The sequence below is a fragment of the Protomyctophum parallelum genome, assembly GCF_964188405.1.
Source record: "Protomyctophum parallelum genome assembly, chromosome: 4".
NCBI lineage: Eukaryota > Metazoa > Chordata > Actinopteri > Myctophiformes > Myctophidae > Protomyctophum > Protomyctophum parallelum.
In genome coordinates this window covers 4514329-4539354 of record NC_139700.1, presented here as the reverse complement: position 1 = coordinate 4539354, position 25026 = coordinate 4514329, and the positions used below count along the sequence as shown (strand labels likewise).

The window sequence follows — 25026 nt, the reverse complement described above, 5'->3', positions numbered from 1 at the left end:
ACTCACCATAATGTGTTGGAAAATAACCATCTTTGTTGTTATTAGTCAAGCGGACACCATATTCTTTTGTGTTTTTGAGGATGATGTGGGTCATATTTAAGAATATAATGGTAGCAACCCGCCAAATCCTGTTCTGCTACTTACCCCTATGTGTCAAGATACTTCATGACCAATTTCAGACTACCATGTCTATTTATGTAATTTTAGTGAATTAATATTTGCCTTTACACAATTTCGCCAGAGCTATATACCAAAAAGGGGGTTTTGAGGTAGATGGGACATTTTGACAACTTTTTATCATAGCTCATCATTTTCAGCACATTTTTTCCAATAAGAAAACATTGATTAGAAGTATATTTCCGGGGGGTGCAGGAGACCCCCCTCCAGAGACTAGACTACTGCCCTTTTGGCAATTTTGCTCTTAAAAAGAAGAAAAGAAAAAAAAACGTTTTTTTTTTTTTCTTAATTTGTAGTGTGTGGACAATGCGGTGACATTGATCAAATCTTGATTAAAAAAACACTTCTACTATAGTATTTAGGCCCCCCACAATCTAAAGCTATGTTTCTATGTCAGTGGTTCTTCGATAAAAAAACAAATAGCAGACCTACAAGCTCGTAGCGTGCCACTCGGTGGCGCGCTATGAGCTTGTAGGTCTGCTATTTGTAGGTCTGCTATTTGTGCACGCCACTGTTTATGGGGGGCAAAGTAAAAACTCCACAGATGTGTTTTGTGATCAGAAACTGAGACTGAGATTCTTCGGCAAAATGACAAAGAATTGAAGATTTTATAGTTTGTTCCAAAACGCCTACGGTCTAATTCCAAACACTTATTTTTTTAGGTTGTTGGCTAAATTGATCTAAAATGAAGTGATGATGATCGACAGATCGGCACAATGACGAGCAAAGAAAATATAAATATATACGAAAAAGAAGGCACTGGAGCAGCTCAGACAATTTAGGCCCTTAGTTTAATAAAAGGGTGCAAGTAAAAAGTGACGTTTTGATGTTTACGTTACATCTTCGTCAGGTCATGATATAAATGATATAATTAGTAATTTAATTTAGTATCATCATCCTCATCCTCATCACTTAGCCTATACGTAGTGCCACAGAATGAAACATAACATTTTGTTTGGACCCTCAATTCGACCTTGTTTGTTTTGTTTTCTTTATCTCTCTTTGTTTTTCTATCTCTGGGACCACAATAGGCAATATATAATAATTTGTATTGTTATGCATGACATGTAGGCTAACTGGGTTACTGGGGGCCCCTGAGGGTCACCGGCCACGGACCCCACATCGAGATCCACCTGTGTGGAGAAGTATTCTGAAATACATGAATACATTTTTGTCAATGGCATAGTCTAAACCGCTAAACATCACAATGTCTGATTTATTAATAGTCTGTGAGGGAGGGGCTTGGGAAAGCCCGCTGTGTAAGAGGCGGGGCTTACTACAACCACTTCATATTCCCAATTTTCAATGAACTCTCTTCATAACAAAGTAGTAGGGTACTTTGAAGCAACAGGAGTTATGACGACAGAGAGCAACACTACAGGCTTTCACAGACAGTGGAATAGGGCCACCTGTAATTAATTTAGCATAAATAGGCCTACAGATGGTGTTTTTTTCCTCATTATGAAGTCTACATCGTGAATGTCTTTTATATTTGTCAGGTTTGTTTAGCCTACTGGAATGCACCATGTGGAATTATTTAGACTCGACAGCACTGCACTGAAGTCGTGATCGCGTCTCTTTGTTTTGATACTGATCAACCATAGTGTCAGCTGACTGACTTTTGCTCGAGTTTCAAATGTTTTTATTTTTACTTGAGCAAATGACGTGAATAGAATAGTCAAGAATATAAAACAGGTTGCTTTAAAAGATGGACTATAGAACTTCAGCGGTGTCCAGGATGAAACTATGCACTCTGATTCTCACCATCCCGATTTGTGCATCTCTTCTTTCGCCTGGTGAGTATATACAGTCTTCGGTGCGACAGTGATAACTGCACAGTGCACAGGAGGAGGATATGTCCGTCTCGCAAACAATATTTCTAACAAACAGAGAGGGCTCGAGTCTTTCTTGATCTCCAGTTCTCCAGTTGCGTGAGTGGGTGTCAGATATAGCTCCGTTTGGAACTGGCTATATCTACGCTGCTGCGCTCATCTCGGAGCTAAGCGCATCAGCGTAGATGTTGAGGTTACAAACGTGACCACGTTGACCAATGCACAGTGCAAGGCTACTATCAGTGCAACAGGACCGCTGCGCCGAGGTTTGGCGGTCTGGTCGGGAGGCATACTATCATCCGACAGAGCATTGCTCCGAGGTGCGCTGCGGGTCGGGAGAGGGTTGCGGTTAGGTTTAGGTGTCCGGGGGAGGTTAGGGTTAGGGTGAGGGAGGAGGTAGGTCCGTTGTCGTTCGGACCAATGCTCCGTCGGATGAAAGTACTGCACTCGGTGTGGTCACGGTGTGCGTGCGTGTTCGTTGCAGGCACTACTGTACACACGGTATAGCCTAAAATTAGCCCTGAAACATGACTTGATGTCTTGATTATCGTGAAGTACGAGCGTCATGTGAACCATGGCTAACCAAGCCTAAATATTCATGGATTGGATGCATGATGCGTGCAGTTTTATGCAAATTGAAAATACTTCTTTCTTCTTGCTTATTGTAAATCGCTCTGGTCTGCTAAATGCCTAAATTGTACCGACGACAATTACCTATGTCGAAGTTCGAGCAGTCTGAACAAACATAGCACATGATTTTGATTTTATTCAAGGGGATCTGGATTTCAGTGAACATAATTGAATACACGGAGAGCAGCAGGACCACAAAATGGAATTTATGGAAACAGGCACAGCAGCCCGTATGCAATCAACCAATCACAGAGCCTTAATTAACACCGCGTGTCCTATAATTTATATAGCCTTAAGCCTATTAAGGTCATGAAACGTGACGAAACGGTCACTTAAAATATCTGTATCCCATTAAATATCAACAAAAATGAACATTTTTATTTCAAGGACAGAACAGAAGTAGCCAATTGGTCACATTTTAGGCTAACTATAACTGATGAAATTTATACATGATTCTAATGCCATTAAGACATCTTGGAATCCAGTAAACGCCTAGCAGCAGTTCGCAAGCTTAGGCCATAAGAGGTTACCTTTCAGAAACAAATGAAAGCACACACTCAGTGAACAAAGCTTCTAAATATTGGTCATTAGTTAAGAAGATTACAGTATTTAGGACTTCTCTTCTCAGCAGTTGTAATTACCAGTAGGCCTATAACAATTAATTAAGGTGTGAGATGAGAACATTGTTTTGCAAAGAAATAAAAGAGCACACACTCAGTGAACAAAGCTTCTAAATATTGGCCATTAGTTATTAAGAAGATTACAGTATTTAGGACTTCTTTTCTCAGCAGTTGTAATTAGGCCTATAACAATTAATTAAGGTGTGAGAACATTGTTTAGCAAACAAATGAAAGCACACACTCAGTGAACAAAGCTTCTATTGGTCATTTAGTTATTAAAGAAGATTACAGTATTTAGGACTTCTCTTCTCAGCAGTTGTAATTACCAGTAGGCCTAATTAATTAAGGTGTGAGAACATTGTTTTGCAAAGAGCACACACTCAGTGGAATCAGCTGAGGTACAGTATAGCCTACCAGTCACAGTCAATATCAATTATATTGTGCAGGATAGACCTGGGTTCAGTCATTCAGTGCAAAGACCATTATGCTCATTCTGAGGTATACCGGTGGACCAACATCTCATCTATCTATCTTAGTTAGTTACTGCGAGAGTGGAGGGTCTAGACTCTAGCCAACACCAACTCAGGATTCCTGGATCGCTGCCCTCCACAATTTCCTATCCAACCAGGGGGGCAGTCAGCCAGATATTTCGTGAAGCCTCATTTGAAATCGGTAGTTCATAATAATGGCCTGTTGTGGCGCTGGACTGGACCCAAAAAGCCCCATAGCTCCATAGAGGCCCATGTATTTTGGCCCAACTTCACCTAGACTGTATTACCTTAATAAACATGGTCATGAATACTTTCTTCTTCCAGTCACTAGTTTAAAGTCTCATTTCTAATGTCATAATATTCTTTTTGGAAAATTATGGTCCCATTAATTAAAAAAATGACCATAAAGAACAAAAAACATCGCGTATGTTCTGAGGGGCGTGGCTACCGTTACAGTCTATGATCGGGATTCCCCTCCCACTCGAGTCAAAATAAAAACCAACGGAGAAGAAGGGGGGAAGTCCCGCCTCGTTGTCTGGGCAGCCAATGGCCAGCTGGTCCAAAACGGAGCCAACCAATGGCCAGCTGGTACCAAACGGATCTAGAAAGATGGCGACTTACAGTGCAGGAATAACAGGCTTCATTTTACGTCCATGTTAGACCCGGCGAACGCTTTGTCCATATTTTTTACAGTCTATGTATCCAACATCAGTTCTTGAGCTCTGCAGTGCTGTTAGCTAAGCTGTCGCGCCGCAGTACGTCTACATAGGTGGTAGCTTCGTTCCCCTCCTGGCTTTGTCCTGGGTTAATGGCTCGGCATAGAGTCAATTTACTTGCCTCAAGTTATGGGTGCCCTGCCAGCCTCATCCTTCTCTCTCTGACTTTGTCCGTGACCCCGTGGTAGGTCCCCATAGAGGTCCACATTTCTGATGCGGTCCATGCATAAGACACTAGTGCCATTCGTATAGCATTCTTGTGTAGACTCCGGCATCCAGAGCTTTTTCCTGTTGTACTGCGAGGGTCCATGACTCGGGCCCCATACAGCAACACTGATTCCACAGCAGCTATGAACAGCCGCCTCTAACGCCAGGGCTCCACTGGGCGCGTCTGCGGCGCGTCTGCGGCGCGTCTGCGTCGCGTCTCCGTCAGTGTCGGGAATGTGCCCTTTTAATCAATGGAGGGTGGCTCCACTGCCCGCGTTGCGTCGCGTCTCCGTCACCATAAAATTGAACCGGTTCGTTTTTTGACGCACGCACGCGTGACGCACACGTGACGCAACGCGCCCAGTGGAGCCCTGGCGTTACGGTCTACTCCTAAAATCTGATTTCCGCACTCTCCCCAATCCTGCCTGATCAGTTAGGTCAGTCATTATTTGAGTTGTAGCACGTCCCCATATACCATTTTACATCAAAGGTGCCCACTCTTCCTTAGTGCCTACTCCCCTGTATCCATTCAAATTCCTCTAGTCATCTGACCCACTAGTAGCCTGGATCCAACCCAAAGACCCACTAGGACATCTCAGTATTGTTCAGTCCCACAGTACTCCATGTGTCAGTAGTCCACCAGTGTCTCTCTCATGCACAACAAGCATCCATTTCCCCCCCATTTTGTCTAATTCAAGGTACTGTAGATCTAGGGGAAGACGGCAAAATCGAGGGGGGAGACTTTATCAGTGTCCTTACAAAAATTGCAAACCTTTCATTCAAGGCTTATAATATACTTATATAATATACACTCAACTTTTCTCTGCCCTTTTAGGTTCTTCTTCCAAATCCTTCAAGAGCACAACCGCGGGGAGCCGCTGCACTGGTCGAGCATGCAACCCGCGCATGGGCAACCTGGCCCAGGGTAGAGTCCTGACCACTCGGACGGTCTGTGGCTCCAACGTCTCGGAGCCCTATTGCTTCTACAAGCAGACCGCTGCCCCCTATAGTCGAGAGTCCTGCGGCGCAGCCAAATGCAGCAAGTGCAACGCCGGCGTCCCCAGCCAAGCACACCTTCCCTCGGCCATGAGCGACTCCTCGTTCCGCTACCCGGGCACCTGGTGGCAGTCGGCGGAGGGGGTGAAGGAGGAGACTCTTCGGCTGGACCTGGAGACGGAGTTCTGCTTCACCCATCTCATCCTGGTCTTCCGATCCCCTCGGCCCGTCGCCATGGTGCTGGAGCGCTCTCAGGACAAGGGGCGCACGTGGAAGACCCTCAAGTATTTCGCCAGTGACTGTGAGGGGACCTTCGGCCTCACTGAAGGAGCTCCCACCGAAGGAAAAGGAGCCACTTGCACCTCCAAGTATTCAGGAGGCTTCCCGTGTACCAGAGGAGAGGTGAGATTTGTGAATGTCTTGTTTGTGTCTTGAACCTTGAACCTATAAGTCAGTTTAAGTTAAATGCTTATTTAAAAAAAAAAAAATCTAAACACTAAAATTTAAATGATAATATTGTATTTTTCATAGTGAAACCAATACATAAGAACTTACTATACTACAATTGCTCAATAATCCAAGCTGGAACATCGATTGATGATTGATTGATTGATCATTAAAATAAACATGCTCTGAAAATTAGGGAAGTCCCGATCCGATCCCGAATCCACAATGTCTGTGTTAGCCGATACCGATACCAGTGTTGTGGTCTTGTGTTGTGTTTATAGCTATAGCTATATATCTCGTGTCATGTTTATTGCAGACTCCTCACTCAAATGTTCACTTGCAGTTTGGGCAACTTGAAAGCAAACTCCATATGCCCCAATATTTTATTTACCTGCCTTGGGTCACATTCATACCAGAGAGCTTTGCTGCGATTAAAACGAATTCTGCTGCGCATTTTCAGAAAGTGCACTTCGTTTGGCAGGTGTGAAGGCTCATTCGAATCGTAATGCGTATCAAAGAACCGCATTATACTCCGAGCAAAAACGGGGGTTTCGCTTCGCTTCCAATCGCACTTGATTACGATTCGGTGCAGGTGTGAATGCAATCCGCAGTAAATAAAGGAAATGAAGCAAACAATGTGGCGGGCGAGGAGCTGAACACAGTTGGAGACGGAGAAAGCATATTTTACGCAGCGCAAAGATGTCCCGTTACCGTGGATAGACGTGGTCGAATGAGGAGACTGAAGCCCTGATCGAAATGAGGACGAGTACATTAATCAATTGCTTAAGAAAACACATAAACACTGCAGTGCAGTGTAATAGTATTATAGCCTACAGAATATTCTGTCTGTCTGTGCGTGCCGTAAACATGGAGTGCTGTCACTGTGTGGGGACTATAGTGGGGACTGGAACTTTCATCTCAATAAACGTGTAAACATTTTGCGCTGCTGTCTGTTATATCAGTGCGCTCAGCGCTGTGCCTCCATGCCCAAAAGAACAGTGTGTGGCACTGTGGCTGCGTGCGTATAGTGAGAGAGAGAGAGAGAGAGGGGGGGGGGGGGGGTCCAGTCCCAGACGGCACGACACATGCACGTTATGAGTATAATTTTATCACAATAGATTTCACTGTGTTGTAGGCTGTGTTGTAGGCTAGGTTTATGAATGGAACACATTGATAAAGGTCCCCCCTGGCCCTGCTGCGTTTCCAATTGCTACGGATGACAGTGTGAAGGCAAACCGCAGCAAATTAAATATGCAAGAATCCCCAAATCTCCGCCCATACGCATGAGTCTACCGAAGTATTAGGTGAGAATGTGACCTTAGTGTCAACTCTGCCCCTGTGTCGGATCGGTGGTTAGACTGGCATATTTGCGATACCGATATGATCCGATAACCATTCTGACCGGGCACCCATTTTGGTGTCAGCATCATGTTATGCTTTAGCTATTGAAAAATAGCAGACCTACAAGCTCATATCGCGCCACCGAGTGGCGCGATACGAGCTTGTAGGTCTGCTATTTTTGGAAAATCGAAGAGCGACTGAAATTTCTAGAATCTGATCTCAGGTCAGAATGGGTTAATCAGACCAGTGTGTGTCCGGCGGAAACCTCGTATGAATCTGATCTCAGGTCAGAATGGGTTTAAGGGCCGATACCGGGACATCTCTACTGAAAATGCACCACTTATCACGGCAACCGAATCATGGCTGGCGTGTCAATTGATCAGCTTGTAAATTAATTGAGCAATTTTTTTTCAAATATTTGCCTATTTTTTTTGGAATGTTTTCTAGATTATGACATGCCCAGAATAGAGACGCTATAGGGTTCATGTGATCTCCGTAGAGCTGTATACGAGGCATCAGAGGGACACTTTGGCCTGACTGAGGAAAGTTCACAGTGAGGGTTCCAGTGTTGGATAAGTGATTTCACTTCTAAGAGAGATCTGAGCGTGACCACATCAAAACATGCTGACAGACATAGGCACCCCCCCCTCCCCAGTTCCCCCAGTCAGTTCCCCCAGTCACTTCACAGCAATAACACGTAACACCTGCTCTTATTGACTGTACTGCTTGGATGTATTGCGTTCAATGCACACCTCACATCACACAAACCACTGATTAAGCAGATGACCAAGCTTTGTGTAAAACTGATGTTGTCTGATGGACTGTCAAAGAAACGTTTTGGACAACGGCACATTTTAGTACCGGGAAAAGGCCATAACACGCATGGGTAGAATATCAATGTTCATTCCTCTGAAGTTCTCCCAGAACAGTAGGAGGTTTGAGTCAGATAGCAGTAACTAGTTATGGTTTATTCATGAGCATCCCTTTTTTTTAGAGAGCGAGAGAGATAGAGAGAGAGAGAGAGAGAGACAGAACGGCCAAACGTAGCTTTTTGTTTTGACTCTAAAGACCTACTCTGGTTGAATGTCTGAATGAATATATGGCTTTGACTGATCTCATAATTGCAGTGTATTTGCAACAGGTATGCGTCTTGCTATGCCAGCTCTCTTTGCCTAATCCCCTCACCCTTCATAATTAGTGTCTGTGTGTCTCCATAGACACTCAAAGGAAACCCCCAATGTGATCCTGACCTACAACAACAGAAGGGGCTCACTAATGGAGTTCACTGTAATTGATAGCCTTGTACTTGGTTGAGAGATTTAAGACATGCACAGGATGAGCAGATAGAACATCAAACTAATATGCTGCTCCCACTATATTATTTATTAATAATCAATAAATAACATTAGTTATTGCAACTTCAATATTTTTATCACGTTGCGTGCGTACTGTGTAATGGATCGATGGACACATGCACGCATGCACACACACACACACACACACACACACACACACACACACACACACACACGCGCGCGCGCGCATGCTTCTTCAATGGCTGCTATTTCAGGTGCATTTTAAAGGCTGCCCAGATTGATGCCTGCTTTTTATTTGCCATAACAAGGAGCAGAACCGGACATGATTAATGGTTTGGCCTTGAATCCACAAGGAGGAAGCGGCCTCTTGAAGTCTTGTGAAATGTGCAAGAGGAACAACACGTGTTCTTCTGGGTTTGATATTTTGATTAGTTCACCATAAATCTTTTAATATTAGTCGTCCTGTCCCTCTACTTCCAAGGTCATCTATCGGGCCCTGTCTCCCTGGCACTCCATGGATCCCTACAGTCCGGCCGTCCAAGACCAAATAATGATTACTAACCTCAGAGTGCGTCTACTGCAGCACCAGCCGTGCCCCTGCCAGGCCAAACGACCTGGTGCCAGCACTCTGCCCACAGCTCATTATGCTATCTACGACTTCATTGTCAAAGGCAGCTGCCTCTGCAACGGGCACGCAGAGCACTGCGTGCCAGCCGATGGTTATCGGCCCAGTCGACAGAGGACCAATAATATGGTGAGTAAAGCTCTACTAACTACACGGCTCACAGGTGTCTGGTGTTTTCCACCGCCCGCCGATGTGGAGAAACAGAGCTCTCTGTGCGTAGTGCGTTCTGTTGTGAAAACTCCCCAGGAGTTTGTGTAATGCCACGTATGTTTGTGCCTTGTGTTTGTAATTGCGTATATGTTTGTTTGTGTTTCGGGATTGCGAGTTTGAAGGTTATGGGTTGTATTCCCACCACTCCCTGGTTGCACAGCTGTGATGTGGTATGCACTGCCTCGGTCGAGGGCTGCTGAGGGGACTACGTATCGGCACATAGCCCTTGCCCTCTATTACAGGGATTTAAGGATGTGGAAACCTTAATTATAGCGTTAAATCTAATGCTTTAACAACCCATAGACTCTTCCATGTTGTTCTATTTACTGTAAATGGAGAATAGAAAAGACGAGCTGAGTACCCATATGGCTTAAGGTATACCGTAGCTGCCACGTCACTTTGCATTGCAAGCTAAGCACTCTAAAATGACTGGATGACTGTGTAAAGCGTACCGTGAAACGATTCGGTTTGCTTAAGAATTGTGAAGTGTTGTGAAGCACCATATATTAATTATATACAGTATTTAAATATTTAGCAGCAGTGTCACACACATCCACTGTACTGAAACAGAGTTTCAAAAGTCAACATGATGCGTATTGGCTTAAACCCCTCCACCTGTGCCAATGCAAGCAGGGTGGCATATCTCTACGCAGGATGGCCCACCCTGGCTTTTTGACTGTTTGGGGGGAAACACTGCTGCTTGCCTCTTCTCTCCATGCACCTCAATGCACCATTGTCTCTGTATGTTGTCTGTGTATATCTGTGGCTGCATGGTTCAGGTTCATGGGAGGTGCGTGTGCCGACACAACACGGCCGGCGACCACTGCGAGCGCTGTGCACCTCTTTACCATGATCAGCCCTGGCGGCCTGCCAACGGGATCCTTGGGGCGCCGCATGAGTGCAAGAGTGAGTCAAGATCCTGTCAGCTTATTTGCCCAAACTATACGGTACCTGGAATTTTGTCCTCTGCATTCACCCATCCTAACCTTTAGACGTCAGTGGGCGCTATTAACACAGTGCCCAGGAGTGGTTGGGGATCAGTGGCTTGGAAGGGGGGGGGGGGCGAACCGGGGACCTCCCGATTACCTGACGGCCGCGGGTCAAATGCTGCGCATAGGGTCATTTCTGTATAGTCCAGTAAATTCGATTTTATGTTTTAGTTAACCCATTCTGACCTGAGATCAGATTCTAAAAATGTCTTCTACATCCTGACAGTTTTCTGAAAAAGCTACGTTTCTATGTCAGTCGTTCTTCGATTTTTCAAAAATAGCAGACCTACAAGCTCGTAGCGCGCCACTCGGTGGCGCGCTATGAGCTTGTAGATCGGCTATTTTTCAATAGCTAAAGCGTAACATAATGCTAACACCAAAAGGGGTCCCCGCCCCAAAATGGGGTTTAATGTGCTCACAACAACCTTCAGTGAAGATGACCATTATCCTCTCATCATACTATGAGTATAGCTTAAAAAGCTCATTTGAAATATGGTCAGTTTGTCTTATTGTGGAATGCCCCACAAAGGAAAACATATATATATATACCTGTACCTGTATTTGTGTCCCTGTCTCTTACCGGTGTTCTATGTGTATGATGAAACAGAGTGCAAGTGTAATGGCCATTCCCAGAGCTGTCACTTGAACCGTGGCCTGTGGTTGGCCTTGGGGAGACGGAGTGGGGGCGTGTGTGACGACTGTCTCCACAACACCGAGGGTCCTCACTGTCACAACTGCAAGAAAGGCTTCTTCAGGGACCCCAGCAAACCCCGGTCCGCCCCTGACTACTGCAAACGTGAGGCAATATAAAATACATATATATTCCTTCAGCCTTAAAGAAGTTAAAGTCATACTGTGTAACCTTTTCAATTATGCAAAGGTTTTTATGTATATATATTTTTTTTAAATATATATATAATCTTTCAGTTGTATGTTTTTGACATTAAAGGTATATTCAGTGATTTCACTTAATTCAAATATCACTTATTTTTTTGTTTTGTTGTGATAATCCTCCCTACTATAGAGTGTGCTGGCCATATAAGGAGTTCCTCCCTGTCCCCAGTTAACCCCTGGGGGTCAAAAAACCTTAGGTTTCGTTTTTGACTCTATCCTGATTGGACGAAAGGCTGGGTCCCACAGCCAAAAACGAAACCTAAGGTTTTTTGAGTGAAATCACTGAATATACCTTTAACTATTCCACATTATGTGTTTTTTGACAACTTCTCTTAACACTATTTTTGACCAGAGTGTCTGCCATCAACACTTAATTAAATCCAATCCACTTTATTTATATAGCACATTTTACAACTCATGGTTTACAAAGTGCCGCACAGAAAATCAAAAGCTAAATACACTTTATAAGCTAAAGCACACAACAAAAACAACAGCTAAATCATACAGTAAAAAAAGAAACAACCAAATGAAATAAACAAGAAAAATACATCACTGAAGAATACAAGATGTAGCAGCGTTAGCAGACAGTGAAACAAAACATAGACCACGGAGATTAAAAGCCAAGGTATGAAGGTGAATCCTACAGTCTCAATGGAGGGGGGCCCAGTTTGATATATGGGAGGGGAGCTCATTCCATAATTTGGGTGCTACGGCGGAGAAGGCGGCGGTCACCTCTGGTCCATAAACATGTTTTCTTTTCGACCTTTAGTTTTAACTAGCCTGCAGACCCCAATGACCTTGAGGGAGTAAAAACCTTTATGAGTTCAGACTTCAGAGAGGTGCCAAACCGTTAAATGATTTAAAAACAGTATCGTAAAATCTGGGGAGCCAGTGAAGTGAAGCCAGAATTGGTGCAATGGAATTCTTTTTTTTAGGGGGATGCAGATTTGTGAATCATTTGCATAAAGGTGATAGGAAGGAGATGCAATTTTTTTATTTTAAAAACAATTGTCTCCAATTGCTGCAGTGGAGCTGCTCAGTGGCCACTGGCCAACAGTATGAGACTGGTGGGCCTGTGGTTGTTTCTGTGGTATCTTTGTTTCATCCATGACATTTGACTTTAAAGTGTGTGTAGCGCCCAAGTCCCTGTACTTTACTTCACTTTACTTTACTTTGGTACATTTTGGACCAGAAATTATTATACTTACTGTATTGCTCCCTCGTACTTCCGCACATCAGTTATTGTGTGGAAGTATGGGGGAGCAACTATAAAACAAACATCAACTCCATATTTCTTCTCCAAAAGAAAGCAATCCGAATTATAAATCACGCTGATTATTACACACCAACAAATCCTCTTTTTATTCAGTCACACACCCTAAAATTGCATGATCTGGTAGACCTCTCAACGGCAGTTATAATGTATAAAGCACATAACAGACCGCTTCCGCCCTGTGTCCAGGAGTTGTTCGAGGCTCGAGAGAGCAGGTACAATCTCAGGGGATTCGGCATATTCAGGCTGAATAAGGCAAGAACCAACAAAAAGGCGAGATGTATAAGCGTAAGAGGTGTGAAACTATGGAACGGCTTAGACAATGAATTGAAAAAGTGCGGCTCAATTAACACATTTAAAAGAATGTATAAATCTAAAAATTATAGATAAGTATAGAACATTATAAACCTAGTATTTTTACTAAATCATATTAGTATGACAAAGTAATATAATAACCATATAATAATCATATATATACAACATTCTTCTCGTGTGCGACTCTGGATTCTGTGTGATCAAATCTGTCTTCTCCTGTGTATCTTTCTGTTTTACTTTTCCTTGTGTTCTCTTTTGTGTTTTTTTTTTTTTTTTTTGTCTTGTTTTGTTTTTCATGTTTTAGTTTTTTTTGTCTTCTCTCTCTTCTTCCCCCCCCCCCCCCCCCCCGGATAGGCACAATAAGCCATTGGCTTCAGCCTAAACCCTTTTGGTCTCAAAAAATAAAAATAAAATAATAATAATACATGTAATGTAATGTCTTTGCTTTTTGACCAAAATAAAACTGAACTGAACTGAACTGAACTGAACTTTAGGTGCTACTGGTTACCGACAGTTGAGGATTAAGTTTAGACGTGTACATAAATAACTGATGTCCAGAATGTTTGCTGAAGGTCAAAATAAAGATATTAATTTACTGTCCAAAATCCTATACTTTGAAAACAAATAAATACCTAAATAAATACTCAACGTAGAGATGCTGGTTGATTGAAACCTCATTAAATACCCTTGCCAACCTTGACATTGACCACGCCCCTCAGTGGACATCATTGGATACACTTTGGAGGCTCAAATGGCTCTTATACAAAGTGAATACAGCTTGAGTTCCCCGGCCAGCTTGACCCTGGAGGAAAGATAATACATTAAATGTGAGTGAGAGAATCTTTAACGATATTAATTTCATATTGTGCTGACCGTCCGGGATAAAGCAAATTATCTCCAGGACCTTTTCAAAATCACTTATATGTAAATGGTAAATGGTAAATGGTGCATTTATATAGCACCTTTATCCAAGGCGCTTTACAGAGATTGTGCATTACATTCACCCATTCACACACACATTCATACACCGATGGCAGCGGAAACCATGCAAGGCACCAACTAGCACATCGGGAGCAATTAGGGGTTCAGTGTCTTGCTCAAGGACACTTCGACAGTAACTCTGGGGGAGCCCGGGTTCGAACTGGCAACCTTACGGTTACCATCCAGGCACTCTACCCCTGAGCCACCGCCGCCCCTACATAGCAGTCAGACATCTCCGGTGGGCTCCATAGTAGGAGTGACGGAGTGTAACCGTGATCGCAAACAATGGGAGAAGACATTCCCATGGTCCAATGCGAGCACATTTTTCCAATTCTTGCCCTTTTCCCCAGACACGCTGCAGCATTTTTTTAAGAACAAACATGCCGTTTTGGGAGAGAAACGAAGCGAGACGGAAAAACAAAAATCAATCCGTCATCACAAGCAGGGAGGCCTGCTGACCATGAGGAGAGACAATGATTTGTTTTAACCCATTCTGACCTGAGATCAGATTCATACGAGGTTTCCACTGGACACACACTGGTCTGATTAACCCATTATGACCTGAGATCAGATTCTAGAAATGTCAGTCGCTCTTCGATTTTTCAAAAATAGCAGACCTACAAGCTCGTATCGCGCCACTCGGTGGCGCGATATGAGCTTGTAGATCTGCTTGTAGATCTGCTATTTAAGTCCAGCAGTGTAGAGCAATATTCCAGTGGTACAGCTCCATATTCTGTTCTGTTACCGTTGAAGGGTGGCAGATGGAATGGTATAGCCATGGTTCACAACATGACACTCGTACTTAATCACGAGCGTCATGGCTTAACTTCCGCCTGTTTTACCCGACTGCTACATTTAGATTGTAAGCGTGTACAACTGTACATAAACATTCAGATTTCAAATATAAAGTACTCTTCATGTGACCACCGCGCTCTGACTGTAGGTGTGTTACCCGTTCAAAACAAAATAACGGTAGTGGGTCACACATCAAATTCATATTTGTTCAGGGTCCCTGTTCAAATATGAAATAAACAATTTTAACTGAAGTCTTGGTGTGTGCGACCCACTAGCGTTATTTAAATATAAAGTACTCACCACATGTGCCACGGGTGTTAGAAATTTACTGGTACATCATTGCTGCATCCCATGTTGTTTAATAAAAGGCTTTTTTATCTGAGCTGTTTCTTTGCCATTGGCTTTCAACTATACGCGCCCCTATCGGCCGGGAGGAGTGTGGCACTGGGTGTGTGCGATATATGCACGCTGACCGCACTGCCAATACAGACTAATAGGCGAGTGCGCTCCCGGTGTGCAACTGTGAATTTCCCAAACAAACCCCGTTTGAGAAAAATAGTCGGGGTGCTAAGATAAAAAGATATGTTTATTTTTATAATCCTTAATCATGACAGTCATGTTTCAGGGCTAATGGAATGTTTGTGTTTGCATCACCAACTTGGGAGTTCACCGTATGCACGTTATGTATGTTTTTGTTCGTACTGTATTTTTTTTGTTATCAAAGGTTTTTTATTTTAAGACAAAAATCACAATAATACACGTTAACAACATGAATGACTTAAAGAAAACAAAACACATATAAAACAGCAACAGCAAAAGCAAGGAACACAAAAACAAACAATCCCACCCACCCCTCCCCCCCGAGACCAAAAATGACAATGTATGAGGCGGTTTCCAGTGCGAAGCAACCATCTTCTTTGCGGCCGTTACGCCAGCAAAGAAGACACGAATACGGGTGTTATTTAATGGCAACTGGGATACATCATTTAATAAGAATAGAGATGGGGAGGGTGTGATGTTAACTTGTAGAATAGTCGAAAGGTTAGTAGCAACCAAATTCCAAAATGTGAGGACACTCGGACACTCCCACACCATATGAAAGAATGTACCTGTTTTACGTGCAGAAAGTGCAGTTGTGATTATTTAAAATCCGCATAGCACACAATCTACGGGGGGTTAAGTATGTCCTATGAACAAAATTTAGATGAATTTGTTGATGATCAGGATTCCTAGAAGACAGGACAACATTAGACCACACTATCCCAGCTCCAATCTGGATCTAGATTTGGTATGTCATTCCTCCATACAGTATCGACAAGCAAGGTCCCATAACTAGATTCTAATAAATAATCATACAATACGGAAACAAAACCTCTTGACCTAACATCACAGATAAGTCTATGCAAAGGGTGCATTGCAAGGGGGGTCTGCCATGGCACCCCATATGTCCTCATGGCAGTTCTCAATTGTAAATAGAAAAAAAAAGAGTTACCAGGCAAGTTAAAAATATCACATAAATTCTGGAAAGAACGTAAACCATTAACATCAAATAAATCACCCAAAGTATGAATCCCCTTGGAACTCCATCTGGGAAAACGAATAGGACGATTGTCCAAAAGCAAACCATCATTGTTGAACACTGGGGAAAACAAATTCCATTTCAAATCAATCTTGCGCAATTTTTCAGCCGCTCTCCACACTGTTACTAACTGAGAAATGATTGGCCCAAAGCGAACTTTGCATTGATTATTCGTTATGTTTGAATAGATCAGATCTATCAATTCAACAGGATGAACCAAACTCTCCTCAAGCTCTCGCCAACAAACCTTTATAGATGAGTCGAAATATCTTAAAAGGGGGCGAAGAGTGAAAGCCCAATAGTATAATTTGAAGTTAGGCAACGAGAGACCGCCATCAGCTCTGGCCCGCTGTAACAAGGAAAGTTTGAGACGTGGGCGTTTCCTATTCCACACAAATTTAGATATAGCAGAATGAATCTTAGTCCAATACTGTGCTGGCGGTGGCAGTGGGAGCATAGAACTCACAAAATTAACCCTAGGGAGGACATTCATCTTTATGATTGATACTCGAGCTCGAAGAGAGTTGGGCAATGACGACCATCTGTCTAAATCAAGACACATTTTGTTCAAAGTGTCACTATAATTGTTTTTAACAGTAGCTTGAAGAGACGGGAACACATCTATGCCAAGATATTTAAATTTGTTCACTACTGGGATTATGGGAGGCAGAACAACAGATCTCATCTCCTCATTTAGCGGCAAAAGGGCTGACTTTGTCCAATTGATTTTGTAGCCTGAGATGGCACTGAACTGATCAAAAATCGTAAGAATGTGTGTATTGTTCGTACTGTATGTGTGTGCTCGTGTGCTTTTGGCACCCACCCAAACACATACCATTTTACTGTAACGTATAAACTCTGCACTTAAGTTGTATGCAAGAACATGTGTGAGAATAACAACCATGTCTCTTGGGTAGAGAGAGTCAACAGATTGACATTTACGCAAGTTTTACGCAAACCCTCCCCTTGCAGCCTGTTCTTGCCACCGCGTGGGCGCCACGCTCTCGGGTGACGGCGCCCCCCCCTGTGACCGGGGGGCTTCCCTCCGGCCGGCGGCCGCGTGGGACACAGCAGCAGTAGCAGTGATAGTGACACGGCACTCTTTAGGGTAGAGGAGCTTTTCTCTGCACTGCACCACTCTGGTGAGTTACAGGTCACTCACAACGTGGGCAGAACACACTCAGCACTCACATCTACAGCCTGCACGCACACATCATAATAACGCAGATGTTTTTTTTTGGGGAAGTATATGAATATATTTTAATACCCAGTGTGTGTGTGTGTGTGTGTGTGTGTGTGTGTGTGTGTGTGTGTGTGTGTGTGTGTGTCACAGTGTGTGTGTGTGTGCTGCTTCAGTGCATTCTTGACTTCTGACATTTTGTTCCTCCACACTTTTTCCTCCAATCATATTCCTCGTTCCCAGAGAAATGCGAGTGTGTAGAAATGACCCTTGGCAGCCCCAAATTCTTCTGTGCTATGGAGTATGACTATGGTGAGTGCTGTTTGACAGAGGAAATCAATTAATTACCCGGTGAGTCAACCATGACGGGGCTTGAAGCCTTGGCCTATTGGAATCTGAGGCGGCGTTATATCCAATTATCCATGAGACTCCTATACATAAAGAAGAAAATAATCCAAATGTTTTTATTGTTTTTCTTTTTGATATTAATAAATGCAAATTGTATGCAATGTAAACGGTGAGGTTCTCTTATAACCCCCCCCCCCCCCCCCCATGGTTTTCTACCTCACCGGCACAACAACTATTCTGTCATCTTTCCCATGGAAAGAGCTAGTATATTATGCATAATGCACTTAATCCCAGTGGTATAAAGTAACTAAGTACATTCACTTAACCCATTCTGACCTGAGATCAGATTCATACGAGGTTTCCACTGGACACACACTGGTCTGATTAACCCATTCTGACCTGAGATCAGATTCTAGAAATGTCAGTCGCTCTTCGATTTTTCAAAAATAGCAGACCTACAAGCTCGTATCGCGCCACTCGGTGGCGCGATATGAGCTTGTAGATCTGCTATTTTTCAATAGCTAAAGCATAACATGATGCCGACACCAAAATGGGTGCCCGTTCAGAATGGTCCAATTTTGAGGTATCTGTACTTAACTTGAGTATTTCCAATTCCCAATACTTTTACTCCACTACATCTCGGATCCAAATATTGTACCTCTACATTTATTTGAAAACTTTAGTTACTAGTTACGGTACTTTGATTTTTATTACAAATATGCATGAATCACTCCAGCCTTATACATTTTCGAAAATAGCCGATCTACAAGCTCACAATGTGTAGCATTGTGAGTTTGTAGATCTAATATTTTCAGTTGAAAACTTGAAAAGGGAGTACTTTGACTCTTGTTACTTTAAGTACATTTGGATGCCAATACTTTTGTACTTTTACTCAAGTACATTTTGAATTCCTGACTTTTACTTGATATGTGAGTACTTATTTTCTTCCACCACTGCTTAATCCCCAACCGATCCAGCGGATCCGCTCAGTGGCCAACAGTATAATACTGTGGTTGTTCTGGGCAGCTCCCAGGTGTCAATGTGCGTATCTGCATGACTGAAGCAGCCGGGCGGTCCTGAAATCACCTATCCTTGAATAAATATAGGTTGACCCAGTCTGACCTGAGATCAGATTCTAAAAATGTCTTCTACATCCTGACAGTTTTCTGAAAAAGCTATGTTTCTATGTCAGTCGTTCTTGGATTTTTCAAAAATAGCAGACCTACAAGCTCATAGCGCGCCACTAGATCTGCTATTTTTCAATAGCTAAAGCATAACATAATGCTAACACCAAAAAGGGGTTCCCTCCCGAAATGGGTACAAGAAATGTCTTTTACTTATGCTGGGATCTGTCTGTCTCCAGAGTACCTTCATTTGAGAATGAAAAGGCAGTAGAGTGACACGGTGAATTTTTGCAATGACGTCTAAGCTCCTGCTCGCACAGAACCGATTTGTTGACTTGTCTCGGCAGTGCTCATGGTGAGGGTGGTGTCTGCCCACGACAAGGGCTCCCATGCGGAGGTGGAGGTCAAGGTGAAGAAGATTCTGTACCAGAGCCCTCAGACGAAGGTCCAGAAGGGAACGACCACTCTCTACCCAGAGTCCTGGACCACACAAGGATGCACCTGCCCCATCCTTAACCCAGGTCTGAACACCTTGCATGCACCCGCCCCGTCCGTAACTCAGAGTCAGGTTTGACACCATGCATTCTAGTCAGAGACCTGAAATCGACGTAAAATTGCTCGCAATGCAGACTTTTGTAGGCAAGCGCCTATAAGAGCGCCTAATTAGTAGATACTCACATGGACGATCTGCCAGCATTGTGCTGAGCAGCAAATCCTTATCGCTGCTTCGTGAGGGAAGTTTTGGGCCGGAGCCAGCATCCCTAACCATATCATTCATTTGCAGTGGGACATTTACAAGATTGCAACTGCCACTTTGTTATTCGAGCGTTTCACGACCAACCTCTCAGGGGTAGGTCGTACAGTTTTATTTTTGGAGTGTTGGGTCAGGCCATATACATACAGTACAAGCACATTAGCAAGTTAGGGCTAGTAAAAGTTAATTTGTCTATATCGTCACTGTCGGGCGGAAAACCGTGTTGCATATGGATCCACTGTTAATATTTTTTTTGTTAAAAGCTAAATAAAATGCTAAAATGTTGGAGACATTACATCGAGTAGTGTTCATGTGACTAATCCCATAAAGCTCAAGGACTTTTAATCACCCAACATTAAGCTGCAGATCAGTGATAGGCTATTTGAATATATTTTCTTAAAAGTTCTTGTTAAATAATACTTTTCATTGGTTAAATGGTTTTAAAGCCCACAGAAAAAAACCCACTTTTGTTTTCAAATTGTTAAAGGTATATTCAGTGATTTCACTCAAAAAACCTTAGGTTTCGTTTTTGGCTGTGGGACCCAGCCTTTCGTCCAATCAGGATAGAGAGTCAGAAACTAAACCTAAGGTTTTTTGACCCCCAGGGGTTAACTGGGGACAGGGAGGAACTCCTTATATGGTCAGCACACTCTATAGTAGAGAGGATTATCACAACAAAACAAAAAAAAGAAGTGATATTTTAATTAAGTGAAATCACTGAATATACCTTTAAAAGAAATTCCAGATCTATAGGCTCACGTAGTGTCGCGATGCAACTTGGGTTTGTAGATCAGCTGTTTTTTGCTACATTTGTGCGACGCTCTTGTACGACGAATAAGTAGGCCGCTAGTTCACGTGAAAACAAAGAGTTGAAATATGGACATACAAGGTTTCTGGCCCTCTGCGAACAATATCTTACATAAGCTTCAGATTTATTTGCCATGTCATATTTACTCAAATGATTAGAGTTAGAATTGAGACGTACAGGGGTTAAAGGTGACGTGTCTTCTGTCCAGGCTCAGATTACATGGTGGCCGTACAGGGGGTTAAAGGTGACTTGTCTTCTGTCCAGGCTCAGATTACATGGTGGCCGTACAGGGGTTAAAGGTGACGTGTCTTCTGTCCAGGCTCAGATTACATGGTGGCCATACAGGGGTTAAAGGTGACTTGTCTTCTGTCCAGGCTCAGATTACATGGTGGCCGTACAGGGGGTTAAAGGTGACTTGTCTTCTGTCCAGGCTCAGATTACATGGTGGCCATACAGGGGTTAAAGGTGACTTGTCTTCTGTCCAGGCTCAGATTACATGGGTGGCCATACAGGGGTTAAAGGTGACTTGTCTTCTGTCCAGGCTCAGATTACATGGTGGCCGTACAGGGGGTTAAAGGTGACATGTCTTCTGTCCAGGCTCAGATTACATGGGTGGCCATACAGGGGTTAAAGGTGACTTGTCTTCTGTCCAGGCTCAGATTACATGGTGGCCATACAGGGGTTAAAGGTGACTTGTCTTCTGTCCAGGCTCAGATTACATGGTGGCCATACAGGGGTTAAAGGTGACTTGTCTTCTGTCCAGGCTCAGATTACATGGTGGCCGTACAGGGGTTAAAGGTGACTTGTCTTCTGTCCAGGCTCAGATTACATGGTGGCCGTACAGGGGGTTAAAGGTGACTTGTCTTCTGTCCAGGCTCAGATTACATGGTGGCCGTACAGGGGTTAAAGGTGACTTGTCTTCTGTCCAGGCTCAGATTACATGGTGGCCGTACAGGGGGTTAAAGGTGACTTGTCTTCTGTCCAGGCTCAGATTACATGGTGGCCGTACAGGGGGTTAAAGGTGACTTGTCTTCTGTCCAGGCTCAGATTACATGGTGGCCGTACAGGGGGTTAAAGGTGACTTGTCTTCTGTCCAGGCTCAGATTACATGGTGGCCGTACAGGGGGTTAAAGGTGACTTGTCTTCTGTCCAGGCTCAGATTACATGGTGGCCGTACAGGGGGTTAAAGGTGACTTGTCTTCTGTCCAGGCTCAGATTACATGGTGGCCGTACAGGGGGTTAAAGGTGACTTGTCTTCTGTCCAGGCTCAGATTACATGGTGGCCGTACAGGGGGTTAAAGGTGACTTGTCTTCTGTCCAGGCTCAGATTACATGGTGGCCGTACAGGGGTTAAAGGTGACTTGTCTTCTGTCCAGGCTCAGATTACATGGTGGCCGTACAGGGGTTAAAGGTGACTTGTCTTCTGTCCAGGCTCAGATTACATGGTGGCTGGCCACGAGGACTGGAGGACCGGCCGTCTTATGATCAACGTCAAGAGCCTGGTCAAGCCATGGAGGTCAAGCCTGGCACGCAAGGTCCTAGACATGCTCAGCAAAGACTGCGGCCAACAGTAGTTTCCCACCGACGGCCGAGGGACGGACAAGATGGACAAACAGGCAACACAGTTATTGCGATAACACACTGATGATTTGGAGGAGGACTAGCTGGGAGAATGCGGGCAAGCATGTCTTGGAATTTGACATTGCTTGGACACTGACGTGACACTGACGACAACAACATGCCTAAAATAACAGAGAGAAAAAAGAGGTTTCTTTTTTTCTGCCACTTCCAAACGCAGCACTGTAAAGACTGTGAGAACACTGGGGGTCTGTCTGGTGTTGTGGTTGTAAACCTGTGGTACAAACCAAACAGAAAGACAATTAACTGCTCCTCTCGTAGTTTCCTCCTGCCTACATGAAAGAGGACAAACTCAAGATATACACGTAGAATAAACAAAATAGTCAAATCATAGACCTTTGTCAGAGAACGAAGTTGGTCTTGGGCATTTCCTTACATGTGTATATGATTATTTTTTTTGGCCCATAAATATGTTCAGGTTATTTATAAAGCAATGCAGAATGTTAATAAAGCAATGCACTGTTAATGCATATATCCTATGGCCACTCTTATCTGTCAAAGCTGACCATGGCGAAACATCGCAAGGTTACTTATGTCCGGATGTAATTTAACGATCTCTTTGATTCTTTGAAACCTATAGCAGAGGCCTGGACTGAATTATCATCCTGTTCTCACCATCAATGGTGATAAATCATGAATGAAATCGCCAGAATGTTTGTACTGTGTGTGTGTTTGATGTCCTTGCTGGGACTGTGCAGGTCAGAACACAACCCGGTTGAAGGGAAAACATTAAAAGGAATCAGGCGACCTAATCTACACGACACCGCTGCTATGCCACTCGCCCCCCCCCCCCCATGCTGTCAAGACGAGGGTACAACACATTCACATCTGGCCTCTGGACCTAACAATATGCAAATGAGTGAACTACTCAAACAGCGGTTCTCAAAGTCTCAACCTGTGGACCGGGGGCCCACTGGTGGCCCGCGAGGGTATTGCATATAGGCCCCCTATTTCTTTCTTTCTTTCTTTATGACATCGAGTAATGAATGAATGAGTTTTCATTGCGGATAAATAGGAATGCTGTGTTAGTTCCATTGATCCAAACCGTCCAGAACACAATCGATTGATTGATCTTGAAAATAAACATGCTCTAAAAAAATGCAAGCGTCAACACGGCCAAGTCCAAATCTCAACGCACAGCTGGATTCATGGCAAACAATAATAGCCGGTCTACAAGCTCACAATGTGTCAGTCACAGACTCACAAGCCTATGATGACGAGCACAAAATATGGGATGCCATCGCCAGGTTGAAAGTGGTTAAAATATATTATTTTTTAATAATATATTATATTCTTTTGGGGAAAGTACTACTGGTGTAATTTAGTAAATTTGAGAAATTATTCTTAACTTTTTTGTACACGGCAGTTGTATTGCAATAAACCATTCTGACCGGGCACCCATTTTGGTGTCAGCATCATGTTATGCTTTAGCTATTTAAAAATAGCAGATCTACAAGCTCATATCGCGCCACCGAGTGGCGCGATACGAGCTTGTAGGTCTGCTATTTTTTTTAAATCGAAAAGAACGACTGTGACATTTTTTTATCTGATCTCAGGTCAGAATGGGTTAATCAGACCAGTGTGTGTCCAGTGGAAAACCTCGTATGAATCTGATCTCAGGTCAGAATGGGATAATAATGTGTGGTTGTTACAAAATCCCAAGGTCTCAGCAGTGTTTGGGAACCTGTATCCTTCTGTCGTTGGATGTGTTCACTGGCGTTAGCGTGCAGTGCAGGGATGACTGTCAGACTGGATCTACCAGACGTGAGTCAATGAGGGTTGACAGTTCATCTTGTCCATCTACGAGGGCTTCACTTGGCAAGGCCACTTTGAACCTTCACGCGCGCGTGTGTGTGTATGTGTGTGTGTGTGTGTGTGCGTGCGTGCGTGTGTGCGTAATGTGAAAAGAGAGAAATAAGGGAGCGGTTATTTAAACACTTCAATGGCAGTATCCATATTCTGGGGGGGGGGCAAGCTCGTCACAACGCGTTGTGCGGATTGAGTTGTAGACCGGGTATTTTTGGTGAAGAGATTTGGTGTAGAGTGAAAAAAAAAGCATACCAAGGCCAGTTGCAACTCAGGTCTACGTTTACTTTTTTTTTTTAAGTGGTTAAAAATGCAAATGTGTTTCTCTCATTAGCCGGCAACCCCCCTGGAACCCAAAGATACATGTGTATTAAAAGACTGCACATAGTTTTTTAGGGGGGCATGGGTCAGTGATCAGATCTAGAGTCCACAGGCCATATTTGATCCAGGCCCAGTTAAGAATAGGCCTGTCTACTGTCTCCAAGGAGTACATACCTCTGCTCTGACATCACTGCCCATGTCCTTGTCCCAAATGAGTTCACTGACTATAAGATACAATCTACATGTAAAAAACAATGACATTCTCTGGCTTCAATGTGACATTTCTTTGTACAGCATGTTTTTTTTCTACTCGTCGTGTCCTATAATGTAAAATTTTTGCTTACTAAACCTGAGTATTGCATAAACTGTGCCTCGAGGGCAGATTCTTCATAACTTTGTTTCATTTTATGGTCACGTCTATTTTGGAGTGTGATGTTCTCTGGAGCTTTGCCTTTCTTAACTAGAGTCATCACTGAAGGTGACTGGTTACTTTGAATACTGCCCTCCTTTGGTTAAAAGTGAGAAATGCATTGTCACTAGGATAATGAACAAGATTAGTGTGATTAAAGTATAATCAAAACGTGTAGCTTTGTAAACATGGACACGACAATGG

At 43.5% G+C, this 25026-nt stretch overlaps 1 protein-coding gene across 1 annotated transcript; it reads left to right on the top strand.

The window, feature by feature from the left end:
- The first annotated feature begins 1521 nt into the window (after positions 1 to 1521).
- LOC310857800 (netrin-4-like) lies at positions 1522 to 25024 on the top strand. Its single transcript, XM_083763693.1, is given in 11 exon segments — positions 1522 to 1973; positions 5509 to 6071; positions 9255 to 9527; positions 10388 to 10514; positions 11205 to 11393; positions 17407 to 17463; positions 17466 to 17576; positions 17858 to 17926; positions 19434 to 19607; positions 22080 to 23651; positions 23907 to 25024. Coding segments are annotated over 10 exon segments (1794 nt in total). The 5' UTR covers positions 1522 to 1885; the 3' UTR covers positions 22223 to 23651; positions 23907 to 25024.
- Positions 25025 to 25026: the final 2 nt, after the last annotated feature.